Source organism: Gossypium hirsutum, chromosome A13 (genome assembly GCF_007990345.1).
Source record: "Gossypium hirsutum isolate 1008001.06 chromosome A13, Gossypium_hirsutum_v2.1, whole genome shotgun sequence".
Taxonomy (NCBI): domain Eukaryota; kingdom Viridiplantae; phylum Streptophyta; class Magnoliopsida; order Malvales; family Malvaceae; genus Gossypium; species Gossypium hirsutum.
This window is the reverse complement of record NC_053436.1, coordinates 98794298-98822284: the sequence shown is the minus strand read 5'-3', so window position 1 is coordinate 98822284 and position 27987 is coordinate 98794298. Positions and strand designations below refer to the sequence as shown.

Sequence of the window (27987 nt, the reverse complement as noted above, 5' to 3'; positions counted from 1 at the left end):
TATGGGAAAACTGAATGATTTGGACAATACCCAAGGGAAAAATCCACTTAGACTTCACTTGTTATTGACTCTGAATTAGACGATTTATTCACTTGATTTGATCCGTAGAAATCCTTAATTTATATTATTATCTCTCTCGAGACTAACAATGTCTAACCCTAGGTTGATTAATTGAAATCTCTTTCTAATTAAAACCCCTAATGTTGCATTAACTCGATCTATGGATTCCCTTATTAGGTTTCACCCTAATCCGACAAAATTATGTCACCCTATGTCTAGGTGTGCAATCAACTCCGCTTAATTATGCTAGATCTACTCTTAGACAATGACTTTTGCTCCTCTGAATAAGCACATCAATACTTGAATCAAAATCCTGGAATATTAAAGCAAGAATTAGAAACACATAATTAAGAACAAATCAAATATTTATCATATAATTCAGAAAATAATAACAAGATCTGTCTTAGGTTTCATTCCTTTTAGGTATTTAGGGGATTTAGTTCATAATTGTAATGATAACAAAACATAAAGAAAACCCAAAAACTCTTGAGAGAAATTGAAGGGAGATCTTCAGTCTTGAAGGTGAATCCAGCTTCTTAGATGGATCAATCGGCTTTCTTTGAGTAATTTCTTGGACCTTTTTATCTGCCTCCTGGGGCGTTTAAATAGGCTTTAGAATGCTTTCCAACCCTCAAGAGTTCCCTTTTCCGATTAGGACTAAACTTGGGCTCGATAGGGACACGCCCGTGTGCAATTTCTTCAATCTGTGTTCCAGGCTGTTAAATAGCCACGGTTGTGTGGTCTACCCGTGTAAGTCGTGCTTGATTTTGCTAAATAGACACGATAGTGTGGCCTACCTATTTGAGGAAGTCAAGGCAGTGTTGATTTCCCACGTTGGCCCATTTTCTCTGTTTTCGGCTTATTTCTCGCTCTTTTTACTCTCTTATGCTCATCTAAGTATAAAACATGAAATTAAAGGATTAGGAACATCGAATTCACCAAATCTAAAGATAAATCATCCAAAAATGTGCTAAGCATGGGGTAAAAATATGTATAAATTACGACTTATCAAATACCCCCACACTTAAGCATTTGCTTATCCTTAAGCATTTGCTTATCCTTAAGCAAACTCGGTCTACCTGTTTGAGGAAGTCCAGGCAGTGTTGATTTCCCACGTTGGCCCATTTTCTCCATTTTCGGCCTGTTTCTCGCTCTTTTTACTCTCCTATGCTCATCTAAGTATAAAACATGAAATTAAAGGATTAGGAACATCGAATTCACCAAATCTAAGGATAAATCATCCAAAAATGTGCTAAGCTTAGGGTAAAAATATGTATAAATTACGACTTATCAAATAGCCCCACACTTAAGCGTTTGCTTATCCTCAAGCAAAATCCTCAACTCATAATTAAGAATTCATTTTTCTCAACTTATAATTCTTGTCAATAATATCTCAAACTAATCCATAAGTAATCATACATTGAGAGTTCAACTAGAAGAACATCAAAGTTTCAAACATTCCAAGTTGAGTATTTTATCATGAAAACATTAGGTGTCTCCCCTCATCTAAGTAATCATCTTTGATTCAAAATATCACAGCATCCTCACTAAAGATTCACTCAAATCACTCGAGGTGTTTAAGGACAACAAATTAAGCACTCATCAATCAATATGAAAAGTCATTATCATAGGCTTGTGTGAAAATCAAATCTCTACCACTATAAATTGAGATGATACATCAATCAAAAGGTCTTTAGAGGGTTGTAACGTGGCTTTAGTTAGGGGGTGTGGTCATAAGCTGAAAAAAAAAGTTAGAATTGAGATTGAATTGAAAAATTACCTAACTAGGAAAAAAAACTACAAATTACATTCTTACTTGAGCTTTTCCAAGCATTACATAATTTCATAATAATTTTTTTTAAGAACAAATAAAATAACATAGGCTAACTATCAAAAATAAAACATAGCTAAGTAATTTATTCAAATCAAATCTCAACAAAAATAGGGTCAAATTAATTTAGGGGATTTCAACAATAATGGGTTATGGGTTAATATTGAGGGTAAATCAATGGATGGCTTATGAGGCCCAAGGGGGTTCACTAAGGATTAATTATGAAGGTAGGCTTTTAAGGAGTGAGTGGGTTAAACCTAAGTGCCTTTATCATCTCGACATATCAAACCACAAGTGTGGTCTTGATATGCATAATCAAGCAATTTCTACAATAACAATTTGATATTGATGCACTCAAAGCAACAATAAAAGTGAGCATGAAAGAAATAGTATATGCTCTAAAGGCTCAAGATCTCACAAAAATTATGGCTTTTTGATGATTAATTTCAACTCAAGATAATACCTAAACTTGGGGGAAACAACCTAAAAAATTTTAATTCTCAAAAATCAACTTTATTATGCTTGATTCTCTAATTCCTTAGAGTTTAACAATCAATGCATAAATGCCTATGTTTTAATTCAAGCCATATCAATAAATATTATAAATTAATCAAAATTTATTCTAATAGTGATAAAAGTGATTTACGTAAGAATAAGATAAAATTCAGGGATTTTTCTGATAATGATATAAATAACCCCCCACACTTAAGATGTACATTGTCCTCAATGTATAAAGTTAGATTTACTGAAAAATATAGATATAAGATCATAAGATAGGGAGAGAAGAGAAACTTCCTGAATGATGAATGGAATCCTTGAATTGGAGTTATGGAGAATAATTAGCCAAGGCAATGATGAGATTGGAGGAGGATACTCCGGTGGTGGTAGAGGTTAGGTTCCACAACCACAGTGTCCAGCGAAGAGGTTATTGTGGAGGTCGGGAAGGACATGGTAGTCGTGAAGAACCTTTTCCAGTGGCGTTTCAAGTTCAAAAATTTACCCATGCATGATATGTTTGTGTTTTGATTATTTATGGAGGGACATGAGAGTTTAAAGGATGGTGAACAACTTTTATTAAGTGGTTAATCATGGAAATGGCTTAAAGGACTAGATTGTAAAAGTTGTGGAAATGGGTAGGAAAATTTAGAATGAGGGAAAACATGGGCTTCTATGAGTGTGTATAATATTCGGCTAGGCTTGGGTAGCCAAGGAATTGCATGCATTTCATTATACGAGCCTTAGGACTAAATTGTAAATATTGTGAAAGGTTAGGGGCAAAATGGTCATTTTGCCCAGGGGTGAGTTTTAGGCCTAAAACGAATAATGTGATGTATTAATAATCTAATTTTATTGATATAGACCCCGAGGAACAAATTTCGGAGGTCGATCATGGAAAACGAAAGGTTTCGGAATAACCGAAACACGAAACCGAAGCAATTACCAGGTAAGTTCGTATAACCCGAAGTAAACTCTTAATATATTTAAACATGCATGTTCTTGAATGTATGAAAACTTAGATATTCGTTGCATGATAATTCATGATAAATGTCCAGTTTTAATTAGAAAAGGAAAATTCGATGGATAAATTATGGCTTGCATCATACGAGATCCTGCATGTGTTGCAGAAAAGGATTTAGCCCAGACAGGTAATCCAATGATCTCAAAATAAAAAGGATCTAGCCCGAACGGGTGTTTCTTGAGTGATCGAGCCTCCCGAATAATATGGTGCATTAAGGATTTAGCTCGGACGGGTAATCCGATTGATGACTGAATTTAGCCTAGACTGGCAATTCAGATCCAAGCTTATGAGAGTAATTTTTGTTAAAAAGGGATTTAGTCTGGACTGGTAATCCCGACATTGCTCTATGAATTATTACTACGAGGGATTCAGCTTAGACTGGTAATCCCGTCATAAGATGTAAGGTTCACGGGAGTGCATACTTGAGATGATCACTTATATGATTTGATGGTAAATGGTAATCCATCGAGATTTTCTAGAAATTCAATGGGAATTAACATGCTAAAATAAAGAATGGGAATATTGAATTAATGAGCTCATTTAAGACTAATGACATGATGTATTCTTATGAGACTAACTTGATGATTGAGTGCATGTTATAAGGAAACTATTTCATACTTGTTGGAATTATTGCTTAATATGTTTGTGTAACACCCCTAACCCGTACCCGTCGCCGGAGGGATTAAGGAGTGTTACAAAATAAGTACGAAATTTCATTTAACACTATACCAATAATTCCTAAGTTTAATTCACATCAAAACATTTAAAACATTAATCGAATATCAACCACACATACACATTAACTATATGGAATACATATAATAATTTAACAAGCCATTTTTGCATGGCAATACATATATACATTATAAAAGATACTTAATTAACATCAAAAGTCAATCCTATACATGCCATTAACAAAGTTCAGCTACAAAAGTACCGAAAGGGCTTAGACAGTGTGGACGACTTTGACTTTGAAAACTCTCGAATCCGATAGCTAACGAGCAGGATCTATAAAACAAAGAACTAAGACAACAGAGTAAGCATCTTGATGCTTAATAAGTTTTAAGTAATGCAAACAATTTAAAACTTGTTATTAAAATCGAGTACATAAATTCACATTTAATATTCTAATTAATCATCACTTGGCCGAATATGTATGTATATATATACACATAGGAAAAACTTCTAGTACATATTCCATTATTTATAAGGCTTATACTATTACCTTTAACCACATTCTTTCATATGATAACTTACATTCACCAATTATATCATTGTCTTATCCTCAAATACCGAATTTCATTCACTCACATATATATGTATACCGTACTTTGATACTAATAATTCACATAGAAATCAATTCAAATCTGAGTACGTAACGCGAACATTAACATATAAAATACATTGTACCTATGCAACGAGTTTTACCACGGACGTTCGAGCTTACAATCTTACTTACATTGCTGGCATCGATTCTGTCAAATCTTAAGGCTTAGAATACATTACTAGCATGAGCCTGCGGGTCCTTAACCCGGATATTTTTCCAGCACTTAGCTTGCGGACTTTAAGTTCAAATTTATTCCAGCATATAGCCTGCGGACTTTAAGTCCGGATTTCTTCTTTTACTGAGCACCTTATATATTTATTTACAAAGAATTCAATTAAGCATGGTACAGTTATTATTCACATGTCAAGACATTATCAAGATGTACTAAATGTGACTATCCGAACTTACCTCGGTATATTAGAACGGTTGTGGATTGACTACTCTATTGCTTTCTCTTTTCCCCTATCCAACTTTGTTTCCCCTTGCTCTTGAGCTAAATAAGTATAAATAGAGATGTTTAATATTTTGATCAATAGTGTTTACTTATTATTCACATTCGGTAATCAAATATCAAACTCATTTTATAATATATTATCATTACTACAATTAGTCTTAAACCTACCGATTTCATAACTAATACATGTTCATACACAAATGCTACTTTTGCCAAATGCTCATGTAATTAAGGTAATAATTTTCATTCAACTTTCAAAACCAAACGTCATTATATTACTAAATATACATGCACCCACATACATAAGCTCAATAATCATAATATAACATCATGTACTTATATTACTTATGTGGCCGAATATACTTGGTCATACATACACATAAAAAAAATCAATTCCAAATTTTCATTTCATTTACTCACTAAGCCGAATACACTTACCATGTTCACATACATTCTTCAACAAACTCCTCTTTAAATTAAGCACATATTCGGCAAAAACAATGGTAATTTAGCAACTTTAATTTAACTCTTATTTTCTTATAACACATTTTAAGCATTCTTTTTATTCTATCAACTCAAAACACACACATTATTCAATTATAAACAAATTTATGTTCGGCAATGGCATCAAACATGATAGCCGATTCTTCCCACTTAGCATCTAATGCATCCATATGATCATTTGTTTAGTTCAAACACCTATCTATCATTATTCATCTAAATTAGCATGAAACAATAACCATATCTTTTATTAACTATCATGGCCGAAAGTTCTACTCATTCCTAAAATCAAAATTTTAACATGGGTTACCTAAAGAACTTGGTAACTAACTCAAAATTAACTTAAATTTCAAGAATTTAACTTAAACTTCTTACCTTAATGAAAACCTAAGGTGGCCGAATGGTTCTTCTCCCCAACTCTTCTTTACATTCGGCTAGAAAGAACAAGATGAACACCTTTTTTTTTCACCCACTTTCTACTTTTAATTATTATAATTCCATGATATTAAGCCATTTAACTAAAATAATGTTAATATAAAATCCATATATTATATTTTAACTAGTAACATGGCCGGCCACTATCTAAAATGAGTAATTTAACATGCAAAACCATCCTTTTCAACACATGCATTAATAGCCCATTTTAAAATTAACCTATCACATTTCAAAAGTGTCTCAAATAAGTCCTATTAAATAAATTCACATGCAAATGACCAAATCAAAGCTTGAATCTTTCACACATGCATGTTCACATATAATAAGCATCGAATATAATGGTTACTTATTTTTGCGACTAGGTTTTGTGGTCCCGAAACCACTTTCCGACTAGGGTCAAATTAGGGCTGTCACAACTCTCCCCCACTAAAGGAATTTTCGTCCCCGAAAATCTTACCAGTGAATAAGTTAGGATATCGATCCTTCATAGTGTCTTCAAGTTCCCATGTAGCTTCTTCAACCCCGTGTTTGAGCCATAGTACTTTCACTAATGAGATTTTCTTATTTCGTAATTCTTTTACTTCACGAGCCAAAATATGAAACCGGTTATTCTTCGTAACTCAAATCAGTTTGAATTTCAACCTCAGAGGGATTAATCTTGTGCGATGGATCAGATCTATAACGTCGAAGCATCGAGACATGAAAAACGTTATGAATCTTTTCAAGTTCAGAGGGTAAAATCAATCTGTATGCGACTGGCACAATTCGTTCGGATATCTCATACGGTCCAATGAATCTCGGACTCAATTTGCCTTTACGGCCAAATCTGAGCCCCTTTTTCCAAGGCGAAACTTTAAGAAACACTTTGTCTCCTACTTTATATTCAATGTCTTTTCGCTTTAAATCCACGTACGACTTCTGACCATCTGAAGCTACTTTTCGACTTTCACGGATTACTTTTACTTTCTGCTCAGCATTTTTAACCAAATCAACCCCGAAGATTTTACCTTCACTAAGCTCGGTCCAAAACAATGGTGTATGGCATTTACGACCATACAATGCCTCGTAAGGTGCCATCTTAACGCTTGATTGAAAACTATTATTGTAGGCGAATTCAATCAAAGGTAAATACCGCTCCCATGAACCACTAAACTCAAGGATGCAACATCTCAACATATCCTCGATTATCTGAATTATCCGCTCGGATTGACCATTTGTCTGGGGATGAAAAGCGGTGCTAAAATGCAGCTTGGTACCCAATGCATCTTGCAATTTCTTCCAAAATCGTGATGTGAATCTCAGATCTCTATCCGACACAATAGAAATAGGTACTCCGTGTAACCTTACAATCTGAGAAACATATAATTCAGCTAGCTTGTCAAGGGAATAATCCGTACGTACAGGAATGAAATGAGCCGACTTTTTCAATCTATCAACAACGGCCCAAATCGCATCTTTCTTACTTGGCGATAATGGCAACCCAGATACAAAATCCATTGTAATTCGGTCTCATTTCCATTCAGGTATCAAAATCGGCTGAAGTAATCCCGAAGACACTTGGTGTTCTGCTTTCACTTGTTGACATATCAAACACTTCGAAACAAAATCAGAAATGTCTCGTTTCATACCAGGCCACCAAAACTGACGTTTCAGATCATTGTACATTTTCGTACTTCCCGGGTGGACTGACATTCGGTTACTATGAGCCTCGCTCAAAATTATCGAAATAAGTTTCGAATTTCTTGGAACACACAATCGACTTCTGAACCTCAAACAATCATTGTTGTCAATTTGAAACTCTGAATTCACATTCAAAACACATTCAGCTCGTTTAGCAACCAATTCATCATCGACTTTCTGAGTTTCACATATTTGTTGAATCAATAATGGTTTGGCTTTTAATTCTGCTACTAATACATTATCAGATGAAACAGACAAATGTACATTTATCGCTCGCAAAGAAAACAGTGCCTTGCGACTCAAAGCATCGACAACCACATTAGCCTTTCCCGGATGATAGTCAATGACAAGCTTGTAATCTTTCAACAATTCAAGCCAACGTCTTTGTCTCATATTCAAATCCCTTTGAGTCATCAAATATTTGAGACTTTTGTGATCCGAATATACATGACACCTCTCTCCAAACAAGTAGTGTCGCCAAATTTTCAAAGCAAATACAATGGCAGCTAATTCGAGATCATGGGTCGGATAGTTTTTCTCATGTGGTTTCAATTGTCTCGAAGCGTAAGCTACAAATCGACCTTCTTGCATTAATACAGAACCCAACCCATTTATAGACGCATCACTGTAAACGAAAAACTCTTTACTGGATTCAGGTTGCACAAACACTGGAGCTTCAGTCAAATAGGTTTTTAGTTGGTCGAAACTTTTCTGGCACTTCTCTGACCATTCGAACTTAACATCTTTCTGAAGTAGCTTCGTCATTGGTGTAGCTATCATCGAAAAACCTTTTACAAACCGTCTGTAGTAACCGGCAAGTCCCAAAAAGCTCCGAACTTCAGTAACATTTCTAGGAGGCTTCCAATCAAGTATGGCTGATATTTTACTTGGATCAACCCTAATACCCGATGTGAATACCACGTACCCCAAAAAGCTAACTTCTTTCAACCAGAACTCACACTTACTGAACTTAGCATATAACTGTTTGTCCCGTAAAATCTGCAACACTAATCTCAAGTGCTCGACATGTTCGGTTTCATCTCGCGAATAGATCAAAATGTCTTCTATGAACACGACTACAAACCGGTCCAAATACTGTCTAAAGATTCGATTCATCAAGTCCATAAATACCGCAGGGGCATTAGTGAGCCCAAACGGCATCACTAAGAACTCGTAGTGACCGTATCTCGTTCTGAAAGCAGTTTTAGGCACATCTGAGTCTTTAACTCGCAACTGATAATAACCCGATCTCAAATATATCTTCAAAAACACTGAGGCTCCCTTCAGCTGATCAAACAAATCATCCATACGCGGTAACGGATATTTGTTCTTTATTGTCACTTTATTTAATTGACGATAGTTGATGCACATTCTCCTAGTTCCGTCTTTCTTTTTCACAAACAATACTGGTGCACCCCAAGGTGAGAAACTTGGTCGGGCGAAACCTCTATCCGTCAACTCTTGTAATTGAGTTTTCAATTCTTTCAATTCCGATGGTGCCATACGATACGGAGCTATCGAAATTGGTGTAGTCCCAGGTACAAGTTCAATGCCAAACTCTAACTCTCGAACAGGCGGTAATCCCGGTAATTTTTCGAGAAAAACATCTGGATATTCACAAACCACTGGCACTGTTTCAAACTTCTTTTCTGATTCTTTATTATCAAGTACGTATGCAAGATACGCTTCACACCCCTTTCTCAGATATTTTTGAGCCAACATCGAGGATATTATTATTGCTGACAATCCGCTCAAATCAGTAGACTCAACTCGGATTATCTCATTATTTGCACATCTCAAATCAATGGTCTTATTTTTTAATTCACAACTGCATCATGTACAGTCAACTAATCCATACCGAGAATAACATCAAATTCATCAAACGGTAAAAGCATCAAGTCGACCGGAAAATAGGAGCCTCGAATTATTAAGGGGCATTTCTTACACACCTTGTCGACAAGCACATATCGACCCAAGGGATTCGACACTCAAATAACAAACTTAGTAGACTCAACAGGTAAAGTCTTACTGGATGATAAAGTCTCACATACATAAGAGTGAGTAGAACCAGGGTCAATCAAAGCAATCACATCAGTATCAAAGAGAGTGAAAGTACCGGTAATAACATCAGGCGAAGAAGCATCCTCGCGTGCACGTATAGCAGAAGCTCTAGCAGGAGTACGAGCCTCGGATCTGGTGGTAGCATATTTAGACCCTCTCTGACTGCCGCTGGCATTCCCCGTATTCCTAGGTGGTCTACTTCGTGCTGCAGTATTACTCGGTTTCCCACTCTAATTCATATTTTGTTCGGATAACCTCGGGCAATCTTTGATAAAGTGGTCGGCTGCCCCGCATTTATAACAGGAGCGGTCATGAAATCTACAACTCCCCGAATGCCATTTTCCACAATACTTGCACTCTGTTCTGTCCCGACGATCGTTTCCAACACTGGCAACCGAAGTGGCTCGCGTACTCACTGGGGGTCGATTATGGTATTGTCTGGAAAAGCCCGAAGTATCTTTAGATCGACCTGAATCCTCTTTAAATTTCTTCGGTGACTGCTGAAAGGGCTTTCCCGAAGATCTTTTACAGAACTCTCTTGTTCCCACCTTAGCTTTTCTTTTCTCTTTACTAAGCTCTTCGGCTTTGCAAGCTCGCTCGACAAGTATTACAAATTCTCTGATTTCGAGAATTCCAATATACAATTTTATATCCTCGTTCAATCCATCTTCGAAACGTTTACACATTATAGCTTTTGAAGAAACACATTCTCGGGCATACCGGCTAAGCCTCACAAATTTTCGTTCATAATCTGTAACTGACATGGAACCTTGTTTAAGTTCAAGAAATTCTTTCCGTTTCTGATCAATGAATCTCTGGCTGATATACTTTTTTCGAAACTCGATTTGAAAGAACTCCCAAGTCACTCGCTCTCTGGGCACAACAGAAATCAATGTGTTCCACCAATAATAGGCAGAATCACGTAGCAAAGATATAGCACATTTTAAACATTCATCGGGTGTGCAGGACAGTTCATCAAACACTCGGATAGTGTTATCCAACCAAAATTCAGCTTGTTCAGCATCATCGCTATCTGTAGCCTTAAGTTCAGTAGCCCCGTGCTTTCGGATTCTATCAACCGGGGGCTTATTTAACCTCGTCTAATCAGTTACCGGAGGTATCATAGGTGCAGGGGGTGTATTATTCGGGAGTGGGGGTTGTGGAACAGCCGTATTGGTTCGAATGTATTGATTAAACCAATCATTCATTACACTATAGAAAGCCTGTCTAGCCTCATCATTCTGATTACTTGCAATAGGTTGAGAGTCCACCGGCACTGTTCCATGCGCGGGAGTAGGCGCTACACTCTCAACATCATCAGCTACCGCTCGATTGGGATCGAGATCCATTACTATACGAAAATACGTTTTTAACCGTCAAAAATCACCACACTATCATATTAACACATAATGGCATGTATAGCTAGACTCAAACACTCTACGTTAGTCCTAGAATCGACTAAACCGTAGCTCTGATACCAATAAAATGTAACACCCCTAACCTGTACCCGTCGCCGGAGGGATTAAGGAGTGTTACAAAATAAGCACGAAATTTCATTTAACACTATACCAATAATTCCTAAGTTTAATTCACATCAAAACATTTAAAACATTAATCGAATATCAACCACACATACACATTAACTATATGGAATATATATAATAATTTAACAAGCCATTTTCGCATGGCAATACATATATACATTATAAAAAGATACTTAATTAACATCAAAAGTCAATCCTATACATGCCATTAACAAAGTTCAGCTACAAAAGTACCGAAAGGGCTTAGACAGTGTGGACGACTTTGACTTTGAAAACTCTCGAATCCGATAGCTAACGAGCAGGATCTATAAAACAAAGAACTAAGACAACAGAGTAAGCATATTGATGCTTAATAAGTTTTAAGTAATGCAAACAATTTAAAACTTGTTATTAAAATCGAGTACATAAATTCACATTTAATATTCTAATTAATCATCACTTGGCCGAATATGTATGTATATATATACACATAGGAAAAACTTCTAGTACATATTCCATTATTTATAAGGCTTATACTATTACCTTTAACCACATTCTTTCATATGATAACTTACATTCACCAATTATATCATTGTCTTATCCTCAAATACCGAATTTCATTCACTCACATATATATGTATAACGTACTTTGATACTAATAATTCATATAGAAATCAATTCAAATCTGAGTACGTAACGCGAACATTAACATATAAAATACATTGTACCTATGCAATGAGTTTTACCACGGACGTTCGAGCTTACAATCTTACTTACATTGCTGGAATCGATTCTGTCAAATCTTAAGGCTCGGAATACATTACTAGCATGAGCCTGCGGGTCCTTAACCCGGATATTTTTCCAGCACTTAGCCTGCAGACTTTAAGTCCGGATTTATTCCAGCATATAGCCTGCGGACTTTAAGTCCGGATTTCTTCTTTTACTGAGCACCTTATATATTTATTAACAAAGAATTCAATTAAGCATGGTACAATTATTATTCACATGTCAAGATATTATCAAGATGTACTAAATGTGACTATCTGGACTTACCTCGGTATATTAGAACGGTTGTAGATTGACTATCTTTTCCCCTATCCAACTTTGTTTCCCCTTGCTCTTGAGCTAAATAAGTATAAATAGAGATGTTTAATATTTTGATCAATAGTGTTTACTTATTATTCACATTCGGTAATCAAATATCAAACTCATTTTATAATATATTATCATTACTACAATTAGTCTTAAACCTGCCGATTTCATAACTAATACATGTTCATACACAAATGCTACTTTTGCCAAATGCTCATGTAATTAAGGTAATAATTTATCATTCAACTTTCAAAACCAAACGTCATTATATTACTAAATATACATGCACCCACATACATAAGCTCAATAATCATAATATAACATCATGTACTTATATTACTTATGTGGCCGAATATACTTGGTCATACATACACATAAAAAAAAATCAATTCCAAATTTTCATTTCATTTACTCACTAAGCCGAATATACTTACCATGTTCACATACATTCTTCAACAAACTCCTCTTTAAATTAAGCACATATTCGGCAAAAACAATGGTAATTTAGCAACTTTAATTTAACTCTTATTTGCTTATAACACATTTTAAGCATTCTTTTTATTCTATCAACTCAAAACACACACATTATTCAATTATAAACAAATTTATGTTCGGCAATGGCATCAAACATGATAGTCGATTCTTCCCACTTAGCATCTAATGCATCCATATGATCATTTGTTTAGTTCAAACACCTATCTACCATTATTCATCTAAATTAGCATGAAACAATAACCATATCTTTTATTAACTATCATGGCCGAAAGTTCTACTCATTCCTAAAATCAAAATTTTAACATGGGTTACCTAAAGAACTTGGTAACTAACTCAAAATTAACTTAAATTTCAAGAATTTAACTTAAACTTCTTACCTTAATGAAAACCTAAGGTGGCCGAATGGTTCTTCTCCCCAACTCTTCTTTACATTCGGCTAGAAAGAACGAGATGAACACCTTTTTTTTCACCCACTTTCTACTTTTAATTATTATAATTCCATGATATTAAGCCATTTAACTAAAATAATGTTAATATAAAATTCATATATTATATTTTAACTAGTAACATGGCCGGCCACTATCTAAAATGGGTAATTTAACATGCAAAACCATCCTTTTCAACACATGCATTAATAGCCTATTTTAAAATTAAACTATCACATTTCAAAAGTGTCTCACATAAGTCCTATTAAATAAATTCACATGCAAATGACCAAATCAAAGCTTGAATCTTTCACACATGCATGTTCACATATAATAAGCATCGAATATGACGGTTAATTATTTTTACGACTCGGTTTTGTGGTCCCAAAACCACTTTCCGATTAGGGTCAAATTAGGGCTGTCACAGTTTGTATGCTAATTAACCGGTAAGTTTGCTTTCTAGTTATCAAAACTTACTAAGCATATAAATGCCTACCCCCCTTCTCTTTTCCCTGTCTTACAGAGCTCGAGGACTCATGAAGATTGGAAGACGGTTGGAGAATCAACACACTATCGACTTGTCCTGCTCTGATATATAGATAGTTACATTTTGTTTAATGGCATGTATAGGATTTTTGGTTATTTTGTTATATGTGTCATTTAGCTAGCCAATGTAAGGTCTTGAATGATATACCTATTCATTTTGTATATGGCCATAAGACATGGCTCATTTTGATGTAGGTTGTAACCTACTAATTGTGCATGTTGGTGTTTAAATGTTCATTAGATGGTTAAATGTGGTATATCATGAATAGACAAGTTGAATGTGGCCAAACCACTTGGAGATGGCTAGGTCATAATTGGCAATGAGTTATAAAATGATCCAAGTTTAAATGTGTTTGATGGTATGGTAATCTTTAATACAAAACGGGTAATTCAGTATATATTAAACCGATGAGATGAGGTTAAAGTGCACTAAGTTATGCTAATGTTGCTCAAGAGTATAATTAGGCCATGTTAAATACCCTTGAAATCTTAAATGTGTATGGATGTTAGAGGGTGACCAAAGGCTTGGAAAATAGCCCTATAACGGTCCATACGGGTAGACATACGGGTATGTGTCTAGGCAGTGTGTGACACACAGTCAGCCCCCATAAGCATGTTACTTGGCCGTGTGTCCCCTGCACCTAAAATTTTAGGTCAGTTTGCATGGTAGTAAACACACGGACAGAGACATGGCCGTGTGTCTCAATCATGTGGAGGACACGGCCTAGCACACGGGTGTGTGCCTTGGCTATATGCCTCAAAATGAATGATGACGTCATAAACAGAATGTCCAGGTTTTTGGACACGGACGACCACATGGGCATGTCTAGGCCATGAGAGAGACATGGGCCAAGGACACGACCATGTGCTCGGTCGTGTGAAAACCCCTATAGGTTCGAAATGGAAAATAAATTCAATTAATTCCACACGGGTAAGGGACATGGGCGTGTCCAAGCACACGGGCGTGTGCATTGGCTCCATACGGGCGTATAAGGCTTAAACCTAGAAATTTTCCTAAGATTTTCTTAAGCTTTCGGTTTAGTCCTAGACCATTCTTAACGCATGTTTTGGTTCTCGTAGGCCCATAATAGGGACACTATGACGTTGCTTGTTTGGTTTTAAATTAAAATGAAATTTTATAACTCGTATTTTCCAAAAGTGTCCAAGTATATGTCTGGTAACGCCTCGTACCTTGTCTCGGTCTAGGGTATGGGTAAGGGGTGTTACATTTAGTGGTATCAAAGCTACGGTTTAGTCGGTTCTAGGACTAACATAGCATGTATTGAGTATAGCTATACATGTCATTATATAAGTTATGACAGTGTGACATATCCTAACCATTTTTAATTGTATTTGAATATAGTAAATGTCTTCCAATCAAGCACAAGATGAGTCCGAGGGAGCCGAGAGTAATGCTCCACCTTTTGTTCAGTGAGCTACTGCTAGTAGTAGTAGAAGGCCTATGTCTAAAGGCCAGGAAGAGACAAGAGATGCCTTCTTCGAGATGATGGTTGAATGGTTTGGGGATTATTTGAGAAACAGCCCCAACATACCACGACCTCCTCTGCCCTCTGCTCGGCCTGAAAGAGAAGTGCCACAAGGTATGGCACCCGTGAGAATTGGTAAGGCCCTAGTGGATAAAATTAGGAAATACGGGGCTGAAGAGTTTAGAGCTAAGTTGATGATGATCTGAATGAGCCAAGTTCTGGCTCGAAAACACTGTACAAGATTTGGATAAATTATCATGTACACCCGAAGAATGTTTAAAGTGTGCTGTATCTCTTTTAAAAGATACTGCATACCATTGGTGGAAAACGGTATCCTCAGTGGTACCGAAGGAAGACATTACATGGGAGTTCTTCCAAGTTGAATTTTAAAAGAAATACATCAGTAAAAGATTTTTAGACTCGAAGCCAAAGGAGTTCCTGGAACTCAAACAAGGAAATAAGACTGTGTCAGAGTACGAAAGAGAATTCGTGAGTTTAAGTTAGTATGAAACAGAATGGGTCCAATCAGAGATAGAAATTTGTAAGCACTTCGAGGAATGCTTGAAAGAGGAAATTAAATTTCTAATTGAAATCCTTGAGATACGAGAATTTTCCGCATTAACTGACCAGGCCAAGAAGGCCGAAGAGCTAAATAATGAAAGAAAGCAAGCTAAGAGAGAAGCTCGAGTTTTGAGTAAGAGGTCTAGCGGCAGAGCACACTCCTTCCCCACAAAGAAATTGAGAAGTCATGAACGTTCCACTTCATCAGTAGGATACTCGGGTAGAGCAAAAAGCTCCAAACGACATAACCTAAAGTATTCTTCCCCTCTGGTAACTAGTGTGGGAAGCGTAGATGATCAAAAGCTAAAGTGTAAAAGCTGTAACAAATTTCACTTCAGAGAGTGCTGAATGAACAGTGGTGCGTGTTTCAGATGTGGGCCTCTTGACCATTTTCTCAGAGACTGCCCAAAGTAAGCTAATAAAGAGGTTGAATTAGTTCTGCAGCCGAATGCTCCTATTTCTTAAGGTAGACCTCCGAGACATCCCGAAAGTGCAAGTGGCAGTCGAACTGTTGTCAATGATGCTACTGCAAAATCAGAGGCCTAAGCCCCCGCAAGGACATATGCAATACGCGTTCGAGAGGAAGCCTCTGCTCTCGACGTTATCACAGGTACATTTTCTATTTAATAAAAAAACAAAGGAAAGTAGATTCATCTTCTTCATTTGGCTATTTCCACTAAAAAACCACATGGTTGTGAGCTTGAGAATTTCTGCTATCTAGTGTTCATGCATGTAAGTGTTTTCTCAGTCCATTTTTCATGAATTTTATGTTTTTTGAGTTTGTTGTAATGAAATATAACTAGTTTAAGGGTTAAATTGTGAAACTATCAATTTTAGAAAATATGCCATTAAAATTTTTGAAGCTTTTTAGTTGTGTTTGGCTTGGTTTGAAGCTTGGTAATGATTTTGATTTTAGTTTACAAAGTAATTTTGTATAATTTATAAGTTTAAGGATTTAATGAATGTATGTAAATTTTGGCATGGCTTCATTGTAAAATTTCAGGATTTTATGACTAGTTTGAGATGGTTAAGCATTTGAATTAATGGGTGTATAGGGTTTAATTATGAAAATAATCCTATTTTGTTTAGGGACCAAATTGAATATACTGTGAAAATTTAGGGCAATTGTGAAAATTATAAATAGAAATACATTCTCATTAAATTGAATATTTCCATAAAGTTTAAGATAATAACTAAAATAAACTACTTTATAGATCAAAATCCAATAGATAATCTTAGAAAAGGAAAAGTTATTGATTAGCCCTTGAATTTTACCATCCCTGTAGTTAAGCCCGTCATACAATACTACTTTGTGTATGTTAATTATGTTTTATTGAATTCGATATATATTTTGAGTGTTAAATGTTATAATTAGTATAAGGTGAGAAAAGTGTATTGAAACATAAACTGTTTTAATGAGACAAGTATTAATCCCAGATGAACATAGGATATGATACAATTGACATACCAATAGGTTATTTTGCGCGTTGTACAGGATTGACCTGTGATGAGATGATGATTTCTAAATTGATGTTATACACTAAATATACTGAAGTCCAGCATTTTTTACGAACAATTGAGTTATATTTACAATTATTCTAGTGTTCCTCGGGGCGAATGTAAAGCCTACAAGTTTAGCACTTGGTCTCCAGGCGTGTTATTGGTCGGATTGGCTCGGTTGAGCATTCTGGCATGTCTCAGGTGGATAACTGCATATTCGTATCTATTTATATCATTCATCGGGAAAATTTTAAATGGTTAAATACCTTGTTAATGAATTATATGAATGTTTACATGATTTTTGACAGATCATGACTTGGTAATTGAATACCTTGTATAGTTGAATAGATTATTCAACTTGTGTATAAAGCTCACATGTCGAATGATTGTGGTTGACAGGGTTAATGTTTGTTAACAATGTTGCTAAACTTTATGCTATGTTTATACGGTAAGTTAATCATTTTAACTAGTGAACTTACTAAGCTCTATTAAAGCTTACTCATGTCATTTTCTTATTCCTTGTAGATATCGTTTTGTGGAATGGAGTGATCAAATCAACGTGAAGATCACACTATCCAGTCTCATTTTGGTAGATTTTAAAAATATTTATTTTTGGGATATGTGGCGTGTAGTAGGATTATTTGGATATATTTATGTAAACATATGTGTTCAAGAAAGTGAACGTGTTTGTTGGCAAAATGGAGAAATAGATCATGTTCTAATATGTTAAGTTAAATGTGAGTGTAAATGGTACATGGTGGAATATGAAAAATTGTTGATAGGTGTTAATTAGTGATAGAAAGAATGATTGATGATAGCTTGGTTGAAAGTTATGGTATCATGGTTAGATATGGAATTTGGATGTCATGATATTTGATATGTGTATTGATTTTTTCTTGGAAAATGTATTGATGAATATGTCTTGGGTTATAGCTTAGCCTTTTAATGATAAAAGTTATGTCATTTTGGTACGTTCATGACATTGTTTAGTTAAGCATGATTTGAGTACGAAATGAAGTTAGAAATTAGCTTTGAATGGTGTTTGTTGGGGTGCCAATTAGGGCATATTGGTTAGGCACAGAGATTGAATGATTTTGGTATGTTTTTAAACTTGTTTGAATGTGTTTTGAAGGTATAAAAATGGTTGAAATTAGTTTGGCTTGGCACCTAAGAAATGGGTAATGTTTTGGCTTGTTTTAGAAGTCATTTTAGGTGCACACGGGCTGTCACATGGCCGTGTGCCACACACAGTCACTCCACACGACCATATGGCCTATTCAATTTTTGTGTAGGTATGTCCCACATGGTTTCAGGTTGTTGTACGACCTAGAAACACAGTCGTGTGGCCTAGTTTCAAATCACACATGGTCTACGACATGGTCGTGTAACTCTATTTTGAATTGTATACGGTCAGGCACACGATCTAGTGACACGGTTATGTGATCCTATTTTTGAACTGTACGTTGTTTGGGCACACGGCCATGTCCCTAAGCCACTCGGCCTAGGCTCTTTCACACTGCCGTGTGACCCCTGTTTGTATATTTTATTCAAAATTTTGTAGAAATTTCAATTTAATCTAGAATTGATCTTAATTTGCTTTAAATGTTCCATAAGCTTGAATTAGGTCCAAAATTGATTGAAAAGCATGGAAATGATTGAATAAAATTTATTTAGCTGAATTTTACTTAAATTTATGATAAATGTTCATAGATTATTATTGTAATGCCTTATAGCTCGGGTTAGGCAACTGAACCGAGTATAAGGTGTTGCAACTAACAAAGGAATTTCACCAACATCGCTGAGTCCAAGATTTTGAATGGATACTAAAATTGATACTCACTTGAATTTAACTTTACCTGTGCATGGAAAGCAAAATCGTATGCTAAGTAATAAACTCAATGGTATTTCTATAATTTAACCAATGAAATGCATATTAAAATCAAATTCAACATGTAATCAATATGCTATTAATACAAGCAATAAATAACATGTTATAATATACCATTTTAAATCATTCCATCCTTGTTTAACAACTATTATATGAGTATAATATATTAACTCCACTTACTCCGAATTAATTCGGCTAATTTAGTATAATTCCATCCCAATCTTTCAGATTTAAAATTCCGATGAGCATAAGCTTTCACAACAATGATCATTTTAATTCCCTATTAACTTGACTTTGACTCTAACGGATAAATGGATCCAACCAATCACACAATTTGGCACACAAAGATTCATTGGACAAATCCGAAGTAAATGAATCGCGCCTTGTGCTCATCAGTATAACTAAAGTAAGATTGTGGTCAGCACTCATTGACTCATGGTCGAAGTAACCCATACTCAGTCTATCCTATAGCATGCCAACTATATCCGTCTCTACCCAAACAGTTAATAGGGTAACAATTACTGAATTCCGAACATAACTCAATTTCGAATTCAATATTTTCATTTCATCAACCAATCATCAATTTATTTATGTATCAGCATAAATCATCTCAATACAAAGTCAATTTTACATTTACATCAAGATACAATATTTTTAATTATATTCAATTTAGTCGTCTATCTCCAATAACAATCAAATCGTATCAATTCAACTTGATTCATGAATTTCAGCTCACCTTATAATCTTACCATGCAAAATAGAATATATCTATATATATGCAACAATTGAAGTGGTTCAAATTATAGAAATACAAACTGAGAGTTCTAAGTTATTCGTCGATAACTTTAGCTTTTTAGCTATGGATTAACATAAACATACAACATCATCAATAATCAACCAAATTCACATTCAATTATCATTTTATAAAAAACTTGTATTTTATTCAATTCAGTTTCTAAAATCGGGACTAACATAACTTTCAACCTAAAACTCCAATTTGAAATCTAATTTCACTATAACCGATTAGAGACCTTCTATTTCTTATTTCTACAGCCAATTTTAAAAATTATTCAATTTGATCCCTATTGTACGAAACTATCAATTAACTTCACAATTTAATCATTTTTCACCTATATGCTTAAAATCTATCAATTTAACACCTAAAACTTCTATAAATCAACAATGAGAACTTTCTAAAACTTGAACTAACCAATAAATTGATACATGAGCTAGCTAAATTAAGCTCTCATGATCTCAAAAATATAAAATTTACAAGAAAAGGGTCAAATTGAACTAACCAATTTGGTGTTGAAAATTGAAACCCTTCAAGGCTGAGAGTTCTTTTTTTTCCTTAATTTGGTTGCATAAGGAAGAAAAAAGACATGTATTCTCTTTCCTTCCACCACAATTCTTATAATTTAATTAAAAAATATAAATTTTATAAAAAATTTCCTCATACAATTATAAAGCCACCATCCACTATAATTCCTAATATGGTATAATTACCATTTTAGTCATTAGTCTATATTTCTAATTAAAAATTCTATAACAATTGAGCTTTTACCATTTTTACAATTTAGTCCTTTTCTGATTATTAATCACTAATTCAACAAATTACCTATCCAAAATTCAATTCACTTATATTTACAGGCTCAGTTTACAAAAACACGATCTCGAAACCACATTTTTCGACACCACTGACTTTCAGGTCATTACATTTTATCATTGAATTGATTGTCATTAGCATAGTTTAATGGCTTATTATTTGTCGGAAATTGAATACAAACATTTTGGTAAAGGTTTGAAATCAATTTATTAAGTACAAAATGTGCATTTTACCAAAACAGGGGCAATATCGCGACCATGAACCCTTGACATCGCAACATCGTCCGAGAGTAAGTGGCATCATGAGGTGGATATACATGTCGTCACGATGTAACTCAATGAGTTAACAACATCATGGTAAGGATATTATGAAGCTGCGAGGTTAGCCCGAGATTTTTAAAATTTACATTTTGATCCTAATTCATACTCGAGTTAGTAAAAAAAAACTTTCATAAACTCGTGTGGGACCTGAAAATGATTGTGTAACATGTTGTGAATTGGACTCATACTTATTTACATGTTGAATGATCAAATAGTGTATAATTTTCCATAGTTTCTCAAGCAACAAATGTAGCACCTTGTAGCTCAAACCTAGCGACCGAGTCAGGCAAGGACTGTTACAATATTTTACCTAAAAAAAACTAGGTTATGTAATTCTTATTCTCTATACCTATAAATAGAATTTCCCACATGTCATTTTGTAGGCATTAGAAACTTTTCTTATTGGGCAAACTTTCTCTCAAACATTTTTTATAATTATTTCCTTAATCTTATCCTCCACCTCATTAAGTTTTCCTCTACCTCTCTAACCACTACATTCCATGGTGCTTGTTGATGCGAAGTATCAATAAGGGGGGAGATATGAAGAGAAGGTGGTGGTGGAAAGGAAGTCAATTCACCTAGATAGGAAGAGAGTCAGAGACAAAAGGAAGTAGAAGATTGTTGTGAAGGTTGAAAAGGCTAAGTATAAAGAGTAAGTGCTCAAGGTTGCTAATGGGGAAGAAGATCATTTTTCTTTCATCTTGGAGGGTATTTATACGAGATGCTCCCTTGTCTGGTATGGTATCGTGGGAGGTTGTTAGTAAGGAGTTGCCATCATGGAGTGTGGGGGGGCATACATGGTGGAACCCATCATGTTATTCCCCTTCAGGTTGTACAAGATTGTTATACTCAAGTGAACCCCAATAGTCTTTGGAAAGAGTATTCACACTTGGATGAGTGCTTACAATGAAAAGCGGGTGACTTGACCATAGAAACATGTGATCTGATGTAACAGATGTTCTCGCTATCAGCAAGTAATCCCATAGGAGGTGACTCGTCCGGGAGACTGAGGAGCTAGTGATGATTTAGAAGACAAGAGGTGGAGAACCATCCACATGTGTCTTTCTAGTGCTCTCTCTAAATGCCAAGTCATAAAGTCATAATAAGAGTACAACAATTCTCAATAACTTTAAATCTATTCTAATCTTCTTCTTTTTTTTTTTACCTCTCAACACATTCCGTTTTACTTGTATCAAACGCTTTCTCTTACTAAAGAACCATCCACAACTTTTCTCATAAATACACCTAAGACCACTTGCATTTTTTGCTAAGAAAACAGAAACATGTTATTATTAAAAGATAAAAGCACATCAACCAGTAAAACTAAAATAGGACCTTAACATATTTATCCTAAGCGCTTCACCTGATTTACAAATATCTATATAAAATATTTTTTTTCTACTAACGTTACTTGTCAACTATTTTTGTTTGAATTATTTGCATTTCATGATATGACATGTATATGTAAGAGAAATTCAAGATGAAGAGTACCGATTTATCTTTTACGGACAGGCCATTGCTATATAGACAGCTCCATCAGGATAAAGGCAAGAAAATATGGCTATGGTTGTTATATGCAAGAAGCAAAATGGACAGAACCCATATGAAGCTGCTTATCTCCAATGTATACTTTGTGCTTCTGTTCATGGCGATAATGAATGCTCTATTCTCAGTGGCGATACTGAAAAGGAGAACCAAAATCTTAAAATAACAACCGTAAGATCGAGTTACTGTTACTATTTCAACCTAATTTCATAATGTAAAAACATCATACTGGATACATGGACCCTCCAAGCATTGCAGCACTAAGAATAATATGTGTAGATAAGCTTAAAGCGATCCCCCCCCCCCAATAATTGAGATTTATGCTCAAGTTGGATCCTCAAACATTGCATACTCTCAGCAAAGGATAGAGTTTCCAGAAAAGTTCAAAACTTCATCAGCAAATGGCATGGCGACAAGGTGCTAAACATTGTTGCAACAGTTTTACCTCATCATCTACAATGTTCATCAATAAAATATCATTGATATTTCTTAGTGTGACCAATATTTTAAAGAGTCCATTTCTTTTTGTAACATCATTTCCCCATCTATGACTTTTGAGTTATGATTTTTACATCTGAAGCACTCTGTAGGAAACCCTATTTTCACTATGGGAACCTAATTTCATTCACTTTTTCAAGTTCTTCAGAAGAAAAAAAGAAAGAGGGAGGGGGGGGGGGGAGGGGGGCTATCAAAGTTGACTTACTTTTAATAAAAGTCATCGACAAGTTGAGTTAAATCACCCTTTATGTTCCCCATTTCAAATATCTGAGTCATTGTTCGATACTTTAGGTGTTTTAGCTCCTCCCACCATGATGTTTTTAGCTGTGATTGGGTAGCAAATGAACCTTACACTACCAACAGCATGCTGCCACTTATGTCACCTTGCTTTAAGAGAGACTATTTCAGTTTTTTCATATATTTAAAGAATCTTTCGATATAAATGTTAAACACGGGATTATGAGACCCCGGCACTATCAACTTCAGGTATTGCAGTAGATCAGTTAAAACCTGAAAACTAGTAAAAGGGTTATTAGGTAACAGATTTGATTACTTAAAATAGGGGGTCCAATCTCCACTCTGTCGTTTGAACCAATCCTTGAATGATTTAACATTAAACCGTGCTGCTTTCTCATTTGCCCATTGTTCTAAATTCCACAAATGTTCTTTTTTTAAAATAGACCAACCATCAGATATCTAAAAATTAACAACATTGACTTCCTGTCGGCTGTCTGAGCAAAAATAATCTATGCACTGTAAATTTTAAGAGAATTAAAATGGTAAATAGCAGCGGTAACTTAATAGTATATACTGAAATGCATATATGTAGTGTAAAGTTGAAGTATTTTTACAACAAAACAGAGAAATTATACACTGCATATTTCCTTGTAATTAATGCACACAAGTGAAAGAATAAACAGGGATCAGCTGAGCTTCAATACTTCCTATACACAGAAAAGCTACAAGCCGGTCACATTAAAATATAAACCAAGGGACTAATCCAAAAAACAGGGTTATCAAAAGCTATGAAACAGAGTGAGAGATTCCGGGGAGAGTATATGCAAACATCCCTCTGGTAAATCTCTCCTACTAACTTGTTAAACCATCTAGAAAAATTGATGATAACAAGGTTGTTGAAACTGAATTAGGCTTGCTTCTCCAAGTCCTTGGAGCTTATGAATGTTCCATGGAAACCGTACGGAACTCGAGATGGAAGCTTTACTGTGGCTTCTACCTCTAAATTCATGGCGTTCACAATCTGCACTTCTGATTTCCAGGTCCTCTCGTCATGAACGAAGGCCAAAATGTAACCGTCGTCTTCGTTCTCCAAATTGGGGTTTCTAGGGAAGAGTAAAGGTTCACCCCCATACCTTTGGTCTCCATAGATATACTTTTTTATTTCTCCGGTCGAGAGATCAACTTTGGCAAACCCTGACACTTTAGGCCAAGGCTCAGCAAGGGCTAAATATGCGTACCTGGTTTTTCTTCCGAGCAAGTTTCGGTTCACCATCCCTGCCTCCAAGTTAACTTGTTCGGAATCCGGAATGATGGGGCGGCGTGTCGACTTGGCGGTCCTCAAATTCAATCTGATTTCAGACAAGACACTCTTGAGACTCTCATCACATTCATTGAAAATGGAATCTGGGGGTGTCATGCAGGAGCCAATCACAACAACTTCATCAGTTTCTGGCTCTTCCCAAGCATTCCAAAGATGGAAACAAAAGCAATCAGGTGCCTCAACCCATGTAATCCCAGAAGCATCAGTGGCATTCTTGTCCAAAATCCCAAACCTTGACATCTTGTTCTTGTCATGTACAACTGGGGAACCACCGTGAATCATTTCAGGCAATTTGAACACCACTTGCTGGTCAGGAATCACCACCAAGTTCTCGGTGATGGCGAAATCGTGGATCATTGTCGGACCGTCTACTGGGATATCAACATCAGGTGATTTCTTACCATCGGGTGAAAAACGGAAGTACTTAAGATATGGCTTTTGGATGACATCATAGCTAAGAGCAAAGAATTCACCGGTTTCAGGATCAACCTTGGGGTGAGCAATCATTGTTGATTTTAACTGACCATCAAAATCATATCTACCAACAGTTTCCAAGTCCCCAGATGGAGTAACACGAACATGGTAAGGCAAATCATCTTCGGACATAGCAAGGAGATGACCATTAAAACAAACAAGTCCAGCGTTAGCAACTCCAGTGCCATGGCTTGGATCAACAAGCCCAAATAGGCCACGAGCATAGAAAAGCAACAGCCTAGCTATACCAGAGTGACCATGGAGTTCACCGATGGCCTTGGGGAAAACTGGACGCCCCAAAGCTCGTTCTTGAACCAGACGGTTGGTTTCGGTGAACCTACATGCATAACTAGCAGAGCCATTTTGGAACTGAACCGCATGAACCATACCGTCCCCGTCGAAGAAATGATGTCCGGCGACAGGTTCGTGAAGTGGGTTGGCTCCGTTTCGAACGTAGACTCCTTGTAAACAGTCTGGGATTGTTCCAATAACAGGGAGGTTATGCTTGACCGGTCGGTCTGGCACTGGAGCAAAGTTGCCAGATATTTGAACAGCGGGGTCAGCTGTTTTGGGAAGAGGATGGTGACGCTCGTGAGAAACCAAAGCGTTCTCCACCACATCTAAAGCCATAGCTGCAGCTCTTTGGAAAGGATTCCAGTGTTGGGGTTGAGGTTTCACTGCGTTTTTAGTGGTATAATCAGTGGATGATTGATTAGGCAAAAGAAGAATGGAAGGCGTTTGAAGAGAGCATGAAATGTTTGGCTTTCTACGAGTCCTTTTCAAAGGCATAGAACCCAAATTCAGAGACGAAGAGAAACAAGTTGAAACTGGAAGAAATTTACAATTAGTAGTAGATACTGCCTGTGATGAAGAGGAAGCCATAGTTGGTGATTGAAAATGCAAGAAATTAGAATGTGAGATTCAACCTTTTTTTTTTTAATTTATGTATGTATTTGTATTTGTATGGGAATTGGGTCAAAAGAGTAGGAGGGGGAGGGGGAGGGGGAGGGGGAGGGGAGGGTGACTATAATGGGAGTTCGAAAGAAGGTTTATATAGAAAAACAAAGTGGACATCAACTCCAAACTCCTAAAATACATAAGAGAACACCACGTGTTGCATTTTTATAGCATAGATAAAAGGGCCAACTCAATACAAAGTTATTTGTTTTCATGTCCGGTGAACACAATTTTATTAACTTTACCTATGATTTTGTAAATTAATTTTAAGTGGGTGCGGTGCTAGGGGAAGTTACTGTTTGTGGGACACACCCCTACATAAAGTTGGTCTCAATTTCCTATAATTAAATATAATCATTTTCTTTTACCAAAATCAAAACCCCAAAAGTTGTTTAAATTAATTACTTAATCCAGTCATAATTAGGTATGCTATTTGACAGCATTATTGTTATTATTGTGGTTTTATCCTCCTCCATTTTAAATCGAGGAAAGTAATGTAAAATTTACAAATAATTGGATTATCAATCAAGTTTTAGTTAAAATGATAAATGTGAAGATTTTAAGTATTTAATTAAAACATGTAGGTTTTCAAAATTCATAATAAATACTGCTGTTATGCGTGAATTTTATTTCTGTGGGTTTTGAGGTTGCTATCTTGTTTTCCTTTCCACCATGAACAAGAGAGTGGTAAACAATTATTGGAAGCATTCAAGTTCCAATCGTGGGCTTTTCGTCAAATATGGTGTGTTATTTTTACTAAAGTTAGTATTATATAGATTTTATATCCAAAATACTCAACTTTAGCTAACAACCGTATCCTAGCAAAATATTTATTTATAAAAGCATGTGTTTTTGAGTGCATGGGTGACCCTAAAACCACTGAAAAGGTTTAATATTATAGTATTTTCACTTTATAATACACAATTAAATAAGTGAACACACGGTTGATTAAATTGCTGAAAGATAATCTTTTCATTATTTAACTTTTCATCATCTCTATCATCTTAATTTATAACAAAATACATTTTCTCCAACCTTTTCATGTGTCAACCCGCTAGTGGCCACTTGCTAAAAATAATTACATCTGGTAACTTTTTCATTAAATATTGAATTAATATATTATAAAATAATCTATATTGTCACTAAAGTATAAACACTTTTAATACATTCAATATTTTATTTTATTATCATATGCAAAATAAGATTAATTGAGTTTATCGATAGACCTACCTGGGACACCTTTTATCATTTCATTTATTCATCAACTTTGTTTCAACAATACACATACAAAGATAAATTGTTCGTCAATCGTTAAAGCTTTCATATTTTTTTTTTAGTTTTGTATGTTCAGTAAAAAGAAGTAATTTGATTACTTACTTTAAAATTTTAAATTTTTAATCATTAATATTGAAAACTTTAAAAAAATAGAATTGCGTATATCGTTTGTCTATTCTTATAACACGCTTTTATTTTTTCTTCTCTAGTTTTCCAATCATTTTGATCTCTTGTGTCATCGTCTACTATGGAGGAATACCTTGCTGGAATTTGTTTGGATGATGGGGAGGATGAGCCTAGTAATTTAGTGCAAGTGATGAAGTTGTTAAGAACAAGTGAAAATTGTTTAGTAGGTTGTTTTTCTAATAG

General features: G+C 35.4%; 1 protein-coding gene across 1 annotated transcript; it reads right to left on the bottom strand.

The window, feature by feature from the left end:
- Positions 1 to 24149: 24149 nt before the first annotated feature.
- LOC107912930 (9-cis-epoxycarotenoid dioxygenase NCED2, chloroplastic) lies at positions 24150 to 26385 on the bottom strand. The gene has a single exon (XM_016841320.2). The coding sequence runs from the start codon at positions 26266 to 26268 to the stop codon at positions 24499 to 24501; it is 1770 nt and encodes a 589-aa protein (XP_016696809.1). The 5' UTR covers positions 26269 to 26385; the 3' UTR covers positions 24150 to 24498.
- Between the last annotated feature and the right edge of the window lie 1602 nt (positions 26386 to 27987).

What these genes read in the sequence shown, in the direction of transcription:
- LOC107912930 (XM_016841320.2), bottom strand. Translation starts at nt 26,268, where the DNA reads ATGGCTTCCTCTTCATCACAGGCAGTATCTACTACTAATTGTAAATTT.